The 17,115-nt window shown below is 37.5% G+C and overlaps 1 protein-coding gene across 1 annotated transcript; it reads right to left on the reverse strand.

The window, feature by feature from the left end:
* Positions 1 to 12,011: 12,011 nt before the first annotated feature.
* On the reverse strand, positions 12,012 to 13,527 carry LOC137572082 (uncharacterized). The gene is made up of 2 exons (XM_068283864.1): positions 12,266 to 13,527; positions 12,012 to 12,201 (listed from the first exon to the last, which is right to left on the reverse strand). Exons 1-2 carry the CDS (start codon positions 13,523 to 13,525, stop codon positions 12,184 to 12,186), a joined length of 1,278 nt encoding a protein of 425 aa, XP_068139965.1. The 5' UTR covers positions 13,526 to 13,527; the 3' UTR covers positions 12,012 to 12,183.
* Between the last annotated feature and the right edge of the window lie 3,588 nt (positions 13,528 to 17,115).

The following is a 17,115-nucleotide window of genomic DNA, read 5'->3' on the forward strand; positions in this document are numbered from 1 at the left end:
TAATGCTTGCTTTACTGGCACTAGCAATTTTAGCATTAATGAAATTTTTTAAACACGGCATTTTGGTTATGATGGGGAAAAAATTGGGTTATTTTTTACAGCATTTATTGTTTTATATTCTATTAGTCACTTTTTCCTTTAACTTCTTTATACTTTTTTTTTTAACAATCTTTTCACAGCTAGCAATCTTTTCACAGTTTTCTTTTCACAATTCACTTTTCAGCATTCTCTTTTCACTAATATCTTTTTGTGGGACTAGGTTCCGATTCCGTAGAAATAAGTAGTCCCGTTTGATTTATATTTAGTTATATGATGATAGGTTTTATTTTAGATTATAATTAGGTTTTAGTAACTATAATAATGAATTGAATGGTAATTGTTTCGTCTTTAGGTTTTTACACGTCTTTCGTCTTTAACACTTCTTTTAATAAACTTCTTTACTTCTTTTAATAAACTTCTTTACTTCTTTTCGTCTTTAATACACGTCTCGTAGCAGCATTGCCACATCGTCGTTTTTGTGGGTCGCTTGCCACCTCGTCTCAATATAGATCGCTTGCCACGCCGTCTCATAAAGATCGCTTGCCACGTCGTCTCATAAAGATCGCTTGCCACGCCGTCGTCTAACAGCTGTTTGAGGTGGTCTGGCCATTCGGCGTTGCCAATCCAACCCCACATATATATAGGCCAAACAATTGTTGGAAAAATTAGATATAGTTATAAATCCACTTCTTTTTTAATTAATATATTTATTTATAAATATGGGCCGTCCACTAAATTTTTTAGATACAATTTGGCAATTCGGCAACGATACGTCAAGAAAGAGTAATACAACCTTCGACGCTGTCGACCCTCTGGTTTTAGCTTAAGCTACTCTTTGATTATTTCCTTTCCTCTCGTTATTAGTATTTTCGGGACGGACCGAAGCATCCGAAGCATTAAAAAGAAATATTTTTCTGGCATATATTTTTAAAATAACCCATGAATTGAAAATGGTATATTAAAGTCGCCAAAAAATCAGGCAGAAGGAAGCTTCTCCGACCCCATAAAGAGTATATATTCGATTCGATCTAGCCTTGTTCGTCTGTCAGTCCGTCTGTCCGTATGAACACCTAAATCTCGGAGGCTGTATAAGCTAGAGCCACCAAATTTGGTATGTAGACTCCTATAATTTGTAAATAGGTCAAAAGTTTGTTTCAAATTTTTGCGAGACCTCTTTTCGCCCCCGCAATTTAAAAAAGGCGTTTATCATAATAACTATTCTAGCTAGAGACACCATATTTGGTAGGTACATTTACTTAGTATTTACGCCCATTACGTATTTGTGAAGACTTTGCCACGCCCCTTTTCGCCACCGTAATTTGAAAAAACTCAATTATCTCCCGTATTTTTTTACTTTATGCAATCAAATTTGGCCCACTTAAATTTGATACTAATATCCAGCAAAACACCAAATTTCAAAATCGGACAAAAATAGCCGAGTTATGCATATAAAAGTTTTTCCATTAGGCCGGACTTGGCCGTTGGCTTGTGGCGGCGCTAACGGCGATTTGCGATCCGGAACAAATCGACTTTAAATGTTCGCTCGGGCAAAGTGGGATATACGCCAACCTATTTTGGAAACCCTCGGTCAAAGAGATGCTACCAAATAACTGGAAGGTCAAAGTGGAATAAAAAAGTAAAGCCAATCGGTGTAGGCGACATCGTAACCAGCGTCGTAATACCTGGACAAAGGGTCGAGTGGTCGAAGTGACCACCGCAGATGATGGTCAAGTCCGCCAGGCCAAGATACAGTCCTCGATGTTATTTCATAGCCAAGAGTCCAAGACTAGAGTAAGTGAAATGAGATTGTACAATTATTTGTTAAAGCACTGGCGGAGCTAGATTAACTAGTCGAACGAGCAACAAGCATATTTATATCTTAAAATTTTTATTACTATTATTTAAATTATTAAATTTTAATATTTATATTTACATTTTCTTTTTGATTGTTTTTGTTAGTTGTTGATTGTTTTTGCTTAATTTACATGTTGTTCGGCTTGTGCACGCCGGCTCATCCGGAATCGAATTTTGGATGGATTCTCAAAATAACAAAATTGATTAGGGAATGAAAACATCATAATATTTTAATAACATTTACCTTTATTACTGTATACACTGACGTTTGAAAATTTTAACAATTCCTGCCTTTACGAAACTCAATCGCGAATGAATAATAATAATAATAATAATAATAATAATAATAATAATAATAATAATAATAATAATAATAATAATAATAATAATAATAATAATAATAATAATAATAATAATAATAATAATAATAATAATAATAATAATAATAATAATAATAATAATAATAATAATAATAATAATAATAATAATAATAATAATAATAATAATAATAATAATAATAATAATAATAATAATAATAATAATAATAATAATAATAATAATAATAATAATTGGGGTTTCAAATTTTTCTGTGGGAACTCGATTGTCATTTGATCGAAAATGCTTAATTATTAATTTTTGTGGCATTGTGGCATTAAGTATGTTATCAAACTAAAGGAAATAGGTTCTAGCCTGGTTATATTGTTTGTTACATAAATGCTTTGGCTTTAGTCAAGCAATTAATTTATTATTGATATTTCGTTTAATCGTAAGGCACAATCGTAAATTTTTATTATGTTATTGCCTTCTATTATTAAGTCGTTTTTTACGCAATTTTGATTAGGTTTATGTTTGGTTCAAGGTAATTAGTTTGAAAATTCTTATATGTTTTAGTGTATTTACAAGTGGTTGGGATTTGATTTAAAATGTCTATTATACATTCATTAGTTTCTATTTGCTTTGTATTTTTATTAAACAAATTGTTGTTGTCAAAATAGTATTTTTTGTATGAATTCTGTTAAAATAATTTTATTTTCATCTGAATAAGGAAGTATCTCAAAGATAGGGGTTTTTATTATTTTTTGAGGAATATTTGAAATGATAAATATATTGTGTAAACATTAGGAATATTTTAAATAAGCCCGCTCCTCGTCTCAGTGAATTTCCCCGATAACCGAATTTGGGCACACTAAAAGGGTATAATACGCTAAGGCGGGGTACGGGCACACTCGCTTGAATATAGTCAATAAGACCGCATGTGCACTTAATTTGAAAATAAATAAAATCCGGAAATATAAAATCAATCCCAAGGGATTAATTACTTTAAAAAGTAGAGAGTTTACAAATCAGGTGTGGAGTTTGCCCTTAAGAACGTATTTTCATGAAATACACCGAGATTATTAAATTAAACAAAACCGCATTGTTTGAGTTGCTAGCGGCCAAGGAAGTACCTTGCGACAAAGAAGCGTCAATTTACCAATTGCGAGCATTGGTAAAACAAGTCATGGCACAGAATCAGTCTGGAGAGAGTGATGTACCCGAAGAGCAGGCAGTCAGCCCAGCAGTGTTTGCAAATGTGCTTGCCGGACAACTTGTGGATGTTGGTCCGGAGCCTCTTATTGAGCAGCGCGGCGTGGGAAACATTGAGCAGCCAAGTACACCGGATCAAGTGGGTGCTAACCAGTCGCCGACGATGTCTCGTGAGACCTCTGTAGGACCAGACGCGAACGTGCATGTTCGTGAAAGCGCACAAGCGAGCGAAACCGACGAATTGTCTTCGATTCTTAGTAGCATCGAATTGTATACAGCACGTAAAAACCTGGCGGAGCTAAAAACACGTGTTATGGAGCTGGAGGAGAACTTAGGCGGACCGCAATATAATTGCCGCATGAACTTGAAAGATGTCGAAACTACTGTACCTAAATTCTCTGGTGATGGTGATCTGTCCATTCACGTATGGATTCGTGAGCTGGAGAAAGCAGCAAGAGTGTATGTACTGAGTGATGCCCAATGTTGGTCGTTGGGCAACCGACTGCTGGAGGGATCTGCTAAAGCATACATGACATATGAAAAGACTACAACCTGGAGCGAGCTGAAGGATGCCCTTGTGAAGGTATTTGGCCTACAAATGACAAACTACGAGATTGCTATCCAGATGAGGAAGCGCTCAATTGGCAAAGGAGAGTCACTCTTGCAGTATTTCATCATTTTGCGAAATATTGCTCAGCAGGGCAATTTTGAAGACACCGATGTGGTCAAATACATTGTTGACGGACTACAAGATCGAACCGCATTGTCAGCTCCTTTGTATTATTGTACTTCTCTGAATGAATTGCGAGAGAAGATGATGCGTTTTCAATCAGTTCAGCCACCAGCCAAAAACTACGTTCCTCAGGCTCGTCAGACTTCAGACCGTTTGCAGGCCATTACGCCTGCTGCAAAGGATAAGAGATGTTTCAATTGCCGCCAGATTGGTCACTTAATGTTTGACTGTCCACGTCCGGAGAGACCAAAAGGAAGTTGCTATCGGTGCTTCAAAGTGGGCCATCAGTACCGGAATTGTCCAATGCGAACCCAGATCGCCGCCATGAGATCTAGTGAAGACCCGGACACCATTGATGATAAGTCATTTATTCAATTAGTAAGTTTAAGAATATCTTGTAAAGAGGGATGCACTGATGTTAATAATATTTTTGCCCTATTAGATTCCGGAAGCCCAGTAAGTTTTGCCAGTAGAGCGTTGATGCCGCATTTAGATTGCGATAAATTAGTTAAAAGTTCTTTTCATGGACTGAGCGGTGGCTCTATTCTGACTTTTGGAACAGTCAAATGTTTAGTTCTGTTTTGCAAAAAATATTATGAAATTCAATTTTTACTTATTCCCGATAATATTATGCCGACGCAACTACTTCTTGGTAGAGACGCCTTGAATAAAATAGGTCTTAAGTTCTCATTGATTGAAAATGTAAGAAAGTATGAAAAGAATTCTGCATCATTAAAGAGTACCATTGCTTTTGTTTACAAATCCTTCTGTGCATCCCTGTTTACTAAATATCCTAAGCATAATACCATTAGTAATAACACCACTGATCTAGATAGTAATTGTAATAACCCTAATGTAAACACGAATGCATCCCCGTTTCGAGAATGGCTAACAGAGTTGCAAACTGTTTGTGCAACGCTGTCAGATACCGGGAATACTACTGTTGGCAGTGAATTTGGATTAGGCGCGATGCGTGAGTGCCGAGACATTGTGCATGAGCATTACATTGACCGATTTTCAATTAATTACGGGTTGCCTAAATATATGATGAGAATATGTCTGACAGATACAACACCATTTCATAGTAGTCCTAGAGGGTTATCATATTATGAAAGAGGTATCGTTTCTAAAACGGTTACTGAGTTGTTAGCCAATAATGTAATCCGACCAAGCAACTCCCCCTATGCGTCCGCCATCGTCCTAGTGCGAAAAAAGGATGGCAATATACGAATGTGCGTTGATTATCGAGGTTTAAATAAAAAGACTGTGAGGGATAATTTTCCATTGCCTTTGATAGAAGATTGCCTAGAATACCTGGAGAGCAAGACCGTTTTCTCCGTCATAGATTTGAAAAGTGGCTTTTACCATGTAGGCATGGAAGAGGATTCAAATAAATACACAGCATTCGTTACACCCGATGGGCAGTTCGAATATCTGAGAATGCCTTTTGGTCTAAAGAACGGACCAGCTGTATTTCAGAGATTTATATCGAACATACTTAGTGATATGATTAGAGATCGAGAACTTGTAGTATATATGGACGACATTATTCTTGCCACCCGCACCGTAGATCAGCATCTTAAGTTGTTAGCAAAACTGTTAGATCGTTTTATTCAGGACAATTTAGAGCTCAATTTGAAGAAAAGCATTTTCCTACAGAAGAGCATAGATTATTTAGGATATGAAGTCAGTGAAAAGGGAATTTTACCAAATAATAAAAAGCTATTCAAGAATACCCAGAACCACTTAACAGCAAAGCGTTACACTCGTGCTTAGGCTTATTCTCTTATTTTCGCAAATTTGTTCCGAATTTCTCCAGCATAGCTAAACCGTTAACTGAGTTGCTTAAACAAGGTGGTCCATTTCCGATGAACAAAACCGCTAAAAATGTATTTCTTACATTAAGATCCGCCTTATCCAGTCCGCCCGTATTAGCTATCTTTAACCCTAACTACGAAACTGAGTTGCATACTGACGCCAGTTCAAATGGCTTCGGTGCCTCTTTGATGCAAAGACAGACTGATGGCAAAATGCATCCAGTCTCTTATTATTCCCGAAAGGCGACAGCCGCCGAGTCCCGTTATCACAGTTTTGAGCTTGAAACTTTGGCCATAATATATGCCGTGCGCCGATCTTGCGTTTATTTAGAACACAGACCATTTTTGATCGTTACCGATTGTAATTCATTGGTCCAAACCTTGAGTAAAAAATCAATAAATCCCCGCATTGCGCGGTGGTCGTTGAAATTGGAAAACTTTGATTATACCATTGCTCACAGACCCGGTTCAAACATGGGCCATTTAGATGCATTAAGTCGGCAAACCGAGTTGTTAGAGAATATTGTAGAAGGTGATTTTGATCCTTGCGATTTATTAGTGAAGAGAGACCAGAATGCCCCAATTGAACCTTGTGAACCGCATATTACTTTTGAGGAAAGTTGCGTAAAACCGTGTGAGATAGATCCGTGTGAGATAAAACCGTTTGAGACAAAACCGTGTGAGATAAACCTGTGTGAGAAAAACCCGTGTGAGAAAAACCCGTGTAAGATAGACCCGTTTGAGAAAAACCCGTGTAAGATAGACCCGTTTGAGAAAAACCCGTGTAAGATAGACCCGTGTGAGATAAACCCGTGTAAAATAGAACCATGTGCTCCTTTAGGGAAGAATTATTTAGGACCGTTTGGGACAAACCCGTGTGTTCATTTAGCGAAGAGTTGTTTCAGACCGTGTGAGCTATGTTTAGAAAAAGTCGGCTAAAACTGGTTAAGAATAAACCTTGCGTTTCTTTAAATGAAAGTTCTGTTGATCCGAGATTGAGTAACCAAATCGAAAGAAGTGACCAGCTCGATCGAAATGAGTCGGCAAACCTGGTTGGTGTAGTGGGTGCGTCTCCGCAAGATGTTGATTTATTATTGCAGTCAGAACAAATAAGAGATCCGGATATCCGTAAACTAAGAGAAAAGTTAGAAAAAGCCAATGATGTTGGATTTGAGTTAATAGATGGAATAGTGTACAAAAGAAATGCTAAGGAAAGACTGTGTTTGTATGCACCGGCTCGCATGCAAGGGGAATTTATAAGAAGGTGTCACGAGAAACTAGGTCACTTAGGCGTTGAGAAATGTGTAAACAATTTGAAAGAAAAGTACTGGTTCCCATTAATGAATCCAAAGGTTGAGTCGTTTATAAAAGATTGTCTGCCGTGTATTCTACATAGTGTTCCAAGAACTATACATAATAGAACCTTGCATAGTATTCCGAAAAGTCCGATTCCATTTGATACTATCCATGTTGACCACTTAGGTCCCTTACCGAGTGTTACATCAAAAAGAAAGCACCTTTTGGTAGTGATTGACGCATTTACAAAGTTTGTCAAATTGTATCCCGTAAATTACACTAGTACCAAAGAAGTAACCGCCGCGTTAGAAAAATATTTTGATTATTATAGCCGACCAAGAAGAGTTATATCCGACAGAGGTACGTGTTTTACGTCGTTTGAGTTTGCTGAGTTTGTAAAAAATCGAAATATTGACCACATTAAAGTAGCGACTGCTGCCCGTCAAGCCAATGGGCAGGTCGAACGTGTTTAACCGAGTATCTTGACGAGAAATTTAGTTCAGAAAACCCCTGTAACCTTGAGGCCACTAGGCAAGAGGCAAGTGCGAAAATTATCGCAATTATCGCAGGAGCGCAATGAAAAGCGGTACGCCTTAAGGCATAGGGCACCATTATCCTATAGAGTCAATGATTTTGTTGCCATTCGCAATGTAGATGTCACTCCCGGGTCGTGCAAAAAGTTCGCTCCTAAATACCGTGGTCCTTATAAAATAAATCGAGTTCTTCCAAATGACCGTTACGAAGTCACCGATATTGACGATTGTCAACTTACTCAATTGCCCTACAAAGGTATCTTAGAATCAGCCCGACTCAAGCCGTGGATGCATGCGTGTGATAAAACTGTGAGTTTCTGTTTGTAATATGTATCTGATAAGCAGTATTTATATTGTAAACTCTCTACTTTTTAAAGTAATTAATCCCTTGGGATTGATTTTATATTTCCGGATTTTATTTATTTTCAAATTAAGTGCACATGCGGTCTTATTCACTATATTCAAGAGAGTGTGCCCGTACCCCGCCTTAGCGTATTATACCCTTTTAGTGTGCCCAAATTCGGTTATCGGGGAAATTCACTGAGACGAGGAGCGGGCTTATTTAAAATACTCCTAATGTTTACATTCGGCCAATCCTGACATTTGATCGACCTCGATCATACAATTCAACAAACATAAAACATACAATATACATATATACAATACATACAATATACATATAAATACTGCTTATCAGATACATATTACAAACAGAAACTCACAGTTTTATCACACGCATGCATCCACGGCTTGAGTCGGGCTGATTCTAAGATACCTTTGTAGGGCAATTGAGTAAGTTGACAATCGTCAATATCGGTGACTTCGTAACGGTCATTTGGAAGAACTCGATTTATTTTATAAGGACCACGGTATTTAGGAGCGAACTTTTTGCACGACCCGGGAGTGACATCTACATTGCGAATGGCAACAAAATCATTGACTCTATAGGATAATGGTGCCCTATGCCTTAAGGCGTACCGCTTTTCATTGCGCTCCTGCGATAATTGAATTTTCGCACTTGCCTCTTGCCTAGTGGCCTCAAGGTTACAGGGGTTTTCTGAACTAAATTTCTCGTCAAGATACTCGGTTAATTCGTCTACTAAGGGGCCTCGCTGATCGCAACCAAACAACAACATTGACGGAGTTTTACCGGTACTACACTGCACTGAGTTATTAATAGCGAACTCGACACGATTAACCAATCGGCTTGGGCTAAAGGTTCTGACAGCTTTCCCAACATTGGGGTCAACACACGGTTCACACGTTCGACCTGCCCATTGGCTTGAGGGGCAGCAGTCGCTACTTTAATGTGGTCAATATTTCGATTTTCTACAAACTCAGCAAACTCAAACGACGTAAAACACGTACCTCTGTCGGATATAACTCTTCTTGGTCGGCTATAATAATCAAAATATTTTTCTAACGCGGCGGTTACTTCTTTGGTACTAGTGGAATTTACGGGATACAATTTGACAAACTTTGTAAATGCGTCAATCACTACCAAAAGGTGCTTTCTTTTTGATGTAACACTCGGTAAGGGACCTAAGTGGTCAACATGGATAGTATCAAATGGAATCGGACTTTTCGGAATACTATGCAAGGTTCTATTATGTATAGTTCTTGGAACACTATGTAGAATACACGGCAGACAATCTTTTATAAACGACTCAACCTTTGGATTCATTAATGGGAACCAGTACTTTTCTTTCAAATTGTTTACACATTTCTCAACGCCTAAATGACCTAGTTTCTCGTGACACCTTCTTATTAATTCCCCTTGCATGCGAGCCGGTGCATACAAACACAGTCTTTCCTTAGCATTTCTTTTGTACACTATACCATCTATTAACTCAAATCCAACATCATTGGATTTTTCTAACTTTTCTCTTAGTTTACGGATATCCGGATCTCTTATTTGTTCTGACTGCAATAATAAATCAACATCTTGCGGAGACGCACCCACTACACCAACCAGGTTTGCCGACTCATTTCGATCGAGCTGGTCACTTCTTTCGATTTGGTTACTCAATCTCGGATCAACAGAACTTTCATTTAAAGAAACGCAAGGTTTATTCTTAACCAGTTTTAGCCGACTTCTTTCTAAACATAGCTCACACGGTCTGAAACAACTCTTCGCTAAATGAACACACGGGTTTGTCCCGAACGGTCCTAAATAATTCTTCCCTAAAGGAGCACATGGTTCTATTTTACACGGGTTTATCTCACACGGGTCTATCTTACACGGGTTTTTCTCAAACGGGTCTATCTTACACGGGTTTTTCTCAAACGGGTCTATCTTACACGGGTTTTTCTCACACGGGTTTTTCTCACACAGGTCTATCTCACACGGTTTTGTCTCAAACGGTTTTATCTCACACGGGTCTATCTCACACGGTTTTACGCAACTCAAAAGTAATATGCGGTTCACAAGGTTCAATTGGGGCATTCTGGTCTCTCTTCACTAATAAATCGCAAGGATCAAAATCACCTTCTACAATATTCTCTAACAACTCGGTTTGCCGACTTAATGCATCTACATGGCCCATGTTTGAACCGGGTCTGTGAGCAATGGTATAATCAAAGTTTTCCAATTCCAACGACCACCGCGCAATGCGGGGATTTATTGATTTTTTACTCAAGGTTTGGACCAATGAATTACAATCGGTAACGATCAAAAATGGTCTGTGTTCTAAATAAACGCGAAATCGGCGCACGGCATATATTATGGCCAAAGTTTCAAGCTCAAAACTGTGATAACGGGACTCGGCGGCTGTCGCCTTTCGGGAATAATAAGAGACTGGATGCATTTTGCCATCAGTCTGTCTTTGCATCAAAGAGGCACCGAAGCCATTTGAACTGGCGTCAGTATGCAACTCAGTTTCGTAGTTAGGGTTAAAGATAGCTAATACAGGCGGACTGGATAAGGCGGATCTTAATGTAAGAAATACATTTTTAGCGGTTTTGTTCATCGGAAATGGACCACCTTGTTTAAGCAACTCAGTTAACGGTTTAGCTATGCTGGAGAAATTCGGAACAAATTTGCGAAAATAAGAGAATAAGCCTAAGCACGAGTGTAACGCTTTGCTGTTAAGTGGTTCTGGGTATTCTTGAATAGCTTTTAAATGTGTATTATTTGGTAAAATTCCCTTTTCACTGACTTCATATCCTAAATAATCTATGCTCTTCTGTAGGAAAATGCTTTTCTTCAAATTGAGCTCTAAATTGTACTGAATAAAACGATCTAACAGTTTTGCTAACAACTTAAGATGCTGATCTACAGTGCGGGTGGCAAGAATAATGTCGTCCATATATACTACAAGTTCTCGATCTCTAATCATATCACTAAGTATGTTCGATATAAATCTCTGAAATACAGCTGGTCCGTTCTTTAGACCAAAAGGCATTCTCAGATATTCGAACTGCCCATCGGGTGTAACGAATGCTGTGTATTTAATTGAATCCTCTTCCATGCCTACATGGTAAAAGCCACTTTTCAAATCTATGACGGAGAAAACGGTCTTGCTCTCCAGGTATTCTAGGCAATCTTCTATCAAAGGCAATGGAAAATTATCCCTCACAGTCTTCTTATTTAAACCTCGATAATCAACGCACATTCGTATATTGCCATCCTTTTTTCGCACTAGGACGATGGCGGACGCATAGGGGGAGTTGCTTGGTCGGATTACATTATTGGCTAACAACTCACTAACCGTTTTAGAAACGATTCCTCTTTCATAATATGATAACCTTCTAGGACTACTATGAAATGGTGTTGTATCTGTCAGACATATTCTCATCATATATTTAGGCAACCCGTAATTAATTGAAAATCGGTCAATGTAATGCTCATGCACAATGTCTCGGCACTCACGCATCGCGCCTAATCCAAATTCACTGCCAACAGTAGTATTCCCGGTATCTGACAGCGTTGCACAAACAGTTTGCAACTCTGTTAGCCATTCTCGAAACGGGGATGCATTCGTGTTTACATTAGGGTTATTACAATTACTATCTAGATCAGTGGTGTTATTACTAATGGTATTATGCTTAGGATATTTAGTAAACAGGGATGCACAGAAGGATTTGTAAACAAAAGCAATGGTACTCTTTAATGATGCAGAATTCTTTTCATACTTTCTTACATTTTCAATCAATGAGAACTTAAGACCTATTTTATTCAAGGCGTCTCTACCAAGAAGTAGTTGCGTCGGCATAATATTATCGGGAATAACTAAAAATTGAATTTCATAATATTTTTTGCAAAACAGAACTAAACATTTGACTGTTCCAAAAGTCAGAATAGAGCCACCGCTCAGTCCATGAAAAGAACTTTTAACTAATTTATCGCAATCTAAATGCGGCATCAACGCTCTACTGGCAAAACTTACTGGGCTTCCGGAATCTAATAGGGCAAAAATATTATTAACATCAGTGCATCCCTCTTTACAAGATATTCTTAAACTTACTAATTGAATAAATGACTTATCATCAATGGTGTCCGGGTCTTCACTAGAGCTCATGGCGGCGATCTGGGTTCGCATTGGACAATTCCGGTACTGATGGCCCACTTTGAAGCACCGATAGCAACTTCCTTTTGGTCTCTCCGGGCGTGGACAGTCAAACATTAAGTGACCAATCTGGCGGCAATTGAAACATCTCTTATCCTTTGCAGCAGGCGTAATGGCCTGCAAACGGTCTGAAGTCTGACGAGCCTGAGGAACGTAGTTTTTGGCTGGTGGCTGAACTGATTGAAAACGCATCATCTTCTCTCGCAATTCATTCAGAGAAGTACAATAATACAAAGGAGCTGACAATCCGGTTCGATCTTGTAGTCCGTCAACAATGTATTTGACCACATCGGTGTCTTCAAAATTGCCCTGCTGAGCAATATTTCGCATAATGATGAAATACTGCAAGAGTGACTCTCCTTTGCCAATTGAGCGCTTCCTCATCTGGTTAGCAATCTCGTAGTTTGTCATTTGTAGGCCAAATACCTTCACAAGGGCATCCTTCAGCTCGCTCCAGGTTGTAGTCTTTTCATATGTCATGTATGCTTTAGCAGATCCCTCCAGCAGTCGGTTGCCCAACGACCAACATTGGGCATCACTCAGTACATACACTCTTGCTGCTTTCTCCAGCTCACGAATCCATACGTGAATGGACAGATCACCATCACCAGAGAATTTAGGTACAGTAGTTTCGACATCTTTCAAGTTCATGCGGCAATTATATTGCGGTCCGCCTAAGTTCTCCTCCAGCTCCATAACACGTGTTTTTAGCTCCGCCAGGTTTTTACGTGCTGTATACAATTCGATGCTACTAAGAATCGAAGACAATTCGTCGGTTTCGCTCGCTTGTGCGCTTTCACGAACATGCACGTTCGCGTCTGGTCCTACAGAGGTCTCACGAGACATCGTCGGCGACTGGTTAGCACCCACTTGATCCGGTGTACTTGGCTGCTCAATGTTTCCCACGCCGCGCTGCTCAATAAGAGGCTCCGGACCAACATCCACAAGTTGTCCGGCAAGCACATTTGCAGACACTGCTGGGCTGACTGCCTGCTCTTCGGGTACATCACTCTCTCCAGACTGATTCTGTGCCATGACTTGTTTTACCAATGCTCGCAATTGGTAAATTGACGCTTCTTTGTCGCAAGGTACTTCCTTGGCCGCTAGCAACTCAAACAATGCGGTTTTGTTTAATTTAATAATCTCGGTGTATTTCATGAAAATACGTTTTTTAGGGCAAACTCCACACCTGATTTGTAAACTCTCTACTTTTTAAAGTAATTAATCCCTTGGGATTGATTTTATATTTCCGGATTTTATTTATTTTCAAATTAAGTGCACATGCGGTCTTATTCACTATATTCAAGAGAGTGTGCCCGTACCCCGCCTTAGCGTATTATACCCTTTTAGTGTGCCCAAATTCGGTTATCGGGGAAATTCACTGAGACGAGGAGCGGGCTTATTTAAAATACTCCTAATGTTTACAATATGTATATTGTTTTTTGTATATATGTATATTGTATGTTGTATGTTTGTTGAATTGTATGATCGAGGTCGATCAAATGTCAGGATTAGCCGAATGTAAACATTAGGAATATTTTAAATAAGCCCGCTCCTCGTCTCAGTGAATTTCCCCGATAACCAAATTTGGGCACACTAAAAGGGTATAATATGCTAAGGCGGGGTACGGGCACACTCGCTTGAATATAGTCAATAAGACCGCATGTGCACTTAATTTGAAAATAAATAAAATCCGGAAATATAAAATCAATCCCAAGGGATTAATTACTTTAAAAAGTAGAGAGTTTACAATTGTTTGAATTTTGTTCAAGCCAGGTGGAAGTTTTTATATTCAATAGTTTTTCCAAATTAACATGACTTAAGTGATTATGTTTTAAAAGTTTTGGGTTGAAAATTCCTAGTCTAGTGAGCTGCATGCCCATTTCCATGTCTTCAATGTATTCTGTGAAATGCTCAAGATTAGAGGTTGTTTATTACTTCTAAACCTTTATTAACAGTGTATATTACTTTCAAGATTATTAAATTTTTCTTCTATTTGTTACGTTTTACAATTTGAATTTCATTAATTCCCCTACTTAGTTTTCCTGTAAGTATTGAATTTGGATTATGTCTTTAATCTTACTGACTTTTCTTTTATATTCTCTTTTTATTATTATATGTAATGTCTATTAGAGTTAAATTCACTTTTAAATACTGATATTCAAAGTTTGTCGGTAGATCCATGGTTCCTGTATTAAATATTAAGTAACGGTTTGGTGCTTTTACTGAGTTTATGTCAATGGATTGACTTCATGTTAATTTTAATGTTAAAAATAGTATAATGCACAAAAAAGTCATCTAGAGTTGTTGACCTGTAATTAATCAATTGTAATTACTTTTATTAATTTTCTTTTTCCTCTTGAATTTCGATTTTGACTTTACTAATGGTGCTTGTTTAAATCTAGTGTCGATTTCGAAGTCGTGTCTATCTTCATTTAAATTTATTTTATGTATTTTATTCGATTGGGTATTATAGTCGGGGGATCCCGCATAGATAAAAATGTCCGCTGGTGTTTGGTTAGTTGTTTTATTTCTCGTCTTATATTGTATACATAGAGAATTTTTTCAAATTTGATTAATTTATCTTTAATGTCAATTTCACTATTTATAATTCTAAACAAATTAATCTTTTTTTCGATTCCTGGATGTAATAATTCTTTATGTTGTTTTAGGATTATTTCTTTTAAATTTTGCAAACGTTTGAAGGTCCTCTAACTTAATGCTAGCTTTCGAGGTTTTTTTATTTGCGTTTGATTGTATTATATCAATAAAAGCTTGTTGGAATATGGGAAAATCTTGTTCATTATGAAAATATAGTACAGTGTTCTTCTTACTGCAAAGATATCTTATGATTATATCTCTTGCGTAAGCATTGGTCATTTCTTTGTATGTTATTTTTATGTTTGTTTTATAAGTTGTTGTTTCTGCTTTGTCTTCTCAACCTCTAATGAATTTTATTTGCCTGTTGAAATAATTAATGTGTTTTTCTACTATTGGAATGTAATTTTCATTATCCTTATGAGCACTATGTATTGTAGCTGCTGTGCTTTCTGTTAATCCTACTAAGGTTTCATCTATTTTAATTCTGGAAAGGGCATCTGCTAAGTGATTTTATTTGCCAGGTAAATATTTAATTTTGTAATCAAACTCATTTAGTTTTATTTTCCATCTTTTGAAGTTTCATATTTGGTTCTTTAAAATTGTTGAGCCATACTAAATGTATCTTTAAGTCGCACTCCCCCGCCTAAGCTTTCCTGACAGCTTCTCCATCTACAATCTTCTACTGGGTAATGAGATTTACAATCGACCTTCTCAGAAGTGGGTTTTAGATGTGACAATAGTTTCAAGTTTAGTTTGTTTGTAGTCTATACTTGATTATGCGTTAATAATTCTTAGCTTTTCGTTTACAGTACTGTGGATCATTCCACGTCTGAAACCAATTTTGAAGTGCTACTCAAATGAAAGCTGAGTCCTTATCTGCTTTGATTTCTAAGGGTTTACCCTTATCGGGAAACTTTTAACTTCAACTAAAATCCTGTACTTTGAATAAATATCTATACAAGATAAGAATTGTTGATTGTCGATTAAATAAAAATCCATCACGTATTTTTCTCTAGCGTTATATATTTGTTTGAGGTGGTTGTAGTGCCCAGTTTCTGCCGTTAGTTTTATTTTTAAAAATTAAGGCGTTAATTTGAATTTTAGTAAGGGTTGGGTAAGTGCGTCGACAATAATGATCAGCTGAGCTTAGAAGTTCGATAGTTCTACTAGTGCAACCCTAGCGAATAGGTATCATGCGCGATCGCATGCATTGGTCACACTCTTTTCTGACGAACTTCCGCCCTGGCTAGACGCCTTAACCACGCCGCTCCTCGAGAAAAAATATATAAATTTAAATCTGAAATTTTCTGGGCCATCAAGCCTAATGATTAACTTTATACTAATTTGGAGCATCAAGGACAACTAATATTATAGAGTTTTGTGAATCTTATTATCGTAAGTTATATTTTTGTGGATATTTGGATCATTGTAAATTTCTAATAAGTTCGTTTGAAAATTAGCCAAAATTGATTTGTATTTTGGAAACCTGGAAAAAGGAATCACAATCGGAATTCTGTAAATTTGCAAAAGATATTTTTCTGTTGAGACACCGCTCAAAAGCTGCACACCGTGAAGGGCACAGAGACTTTTCGAGGAAGTTGACTAGCTTGGAATAGCCGCCCGAATCGGATACGGGCAGAGAAAGTTTTTTCGTTGCGGATTGAGAGTCCCGTGGACCGAATTTGTTGCATAGGAATGCCAGTCGCTTGATTTAACCTAATATTTTATTCCTAAGCATCATCCAGCGGACGACGAAGTCCTTCGACGGACCGGACGGATGGGTAAGTCCTAAGTTCTAAACCATAAATCATGATCGATCTGGTATTTCCCTGTTTTTTTTATGCAAAAAGAAAGAGAGTTCATTGTCAATTAATCTGCAAATAAGAAAAACCATCTCGAGTACAGTAAAGTTAAAAAGTATTGGAAGTATTGAAAAGAAAAGGAAATTGTCAATCCATGTGTTAAACTTAAATCGCTATCGATAATCGCCTTTGACTGTGTGAGCAGAGTCGCCATTTATATTTGAAATCATAATTTAAATTGAATATTTACAAATTTCAATTGTCATTTTTATTTTGAATATCTCTAATTTTATATATATCCACCTTACAACTAAGATTCAACAAAACAAAACATATTATTCCCAA

The sequence above is a fragment of the Drosophila tropicalis genome, unplaced genomic scaffold (assembly GCF_018151085.1).
Source record: "Drosophila tropicalis isolate 14030-0801.00 unplaced genomic scaffold, ASM1815108v1 contig_188, whole genome shotgun sequence".
Classification (NCBI taxonomy): domain Eukaryota; kingdom Metazoa; phylum Arthropoda; class Insecta; order Diptera; family Drosophilidae; genus Drosophila; species Drosophila tropicalis.

What these genes read in the sequence shown, in the direction of transcription:
- LOC137572082 (XM_068283864.1), bottom strand. Translation starts at nt 13,525, where the DNA reads ATGAAATACACCGAGATTATTAAATTAAACAAAACCGCATTGTTTGAG.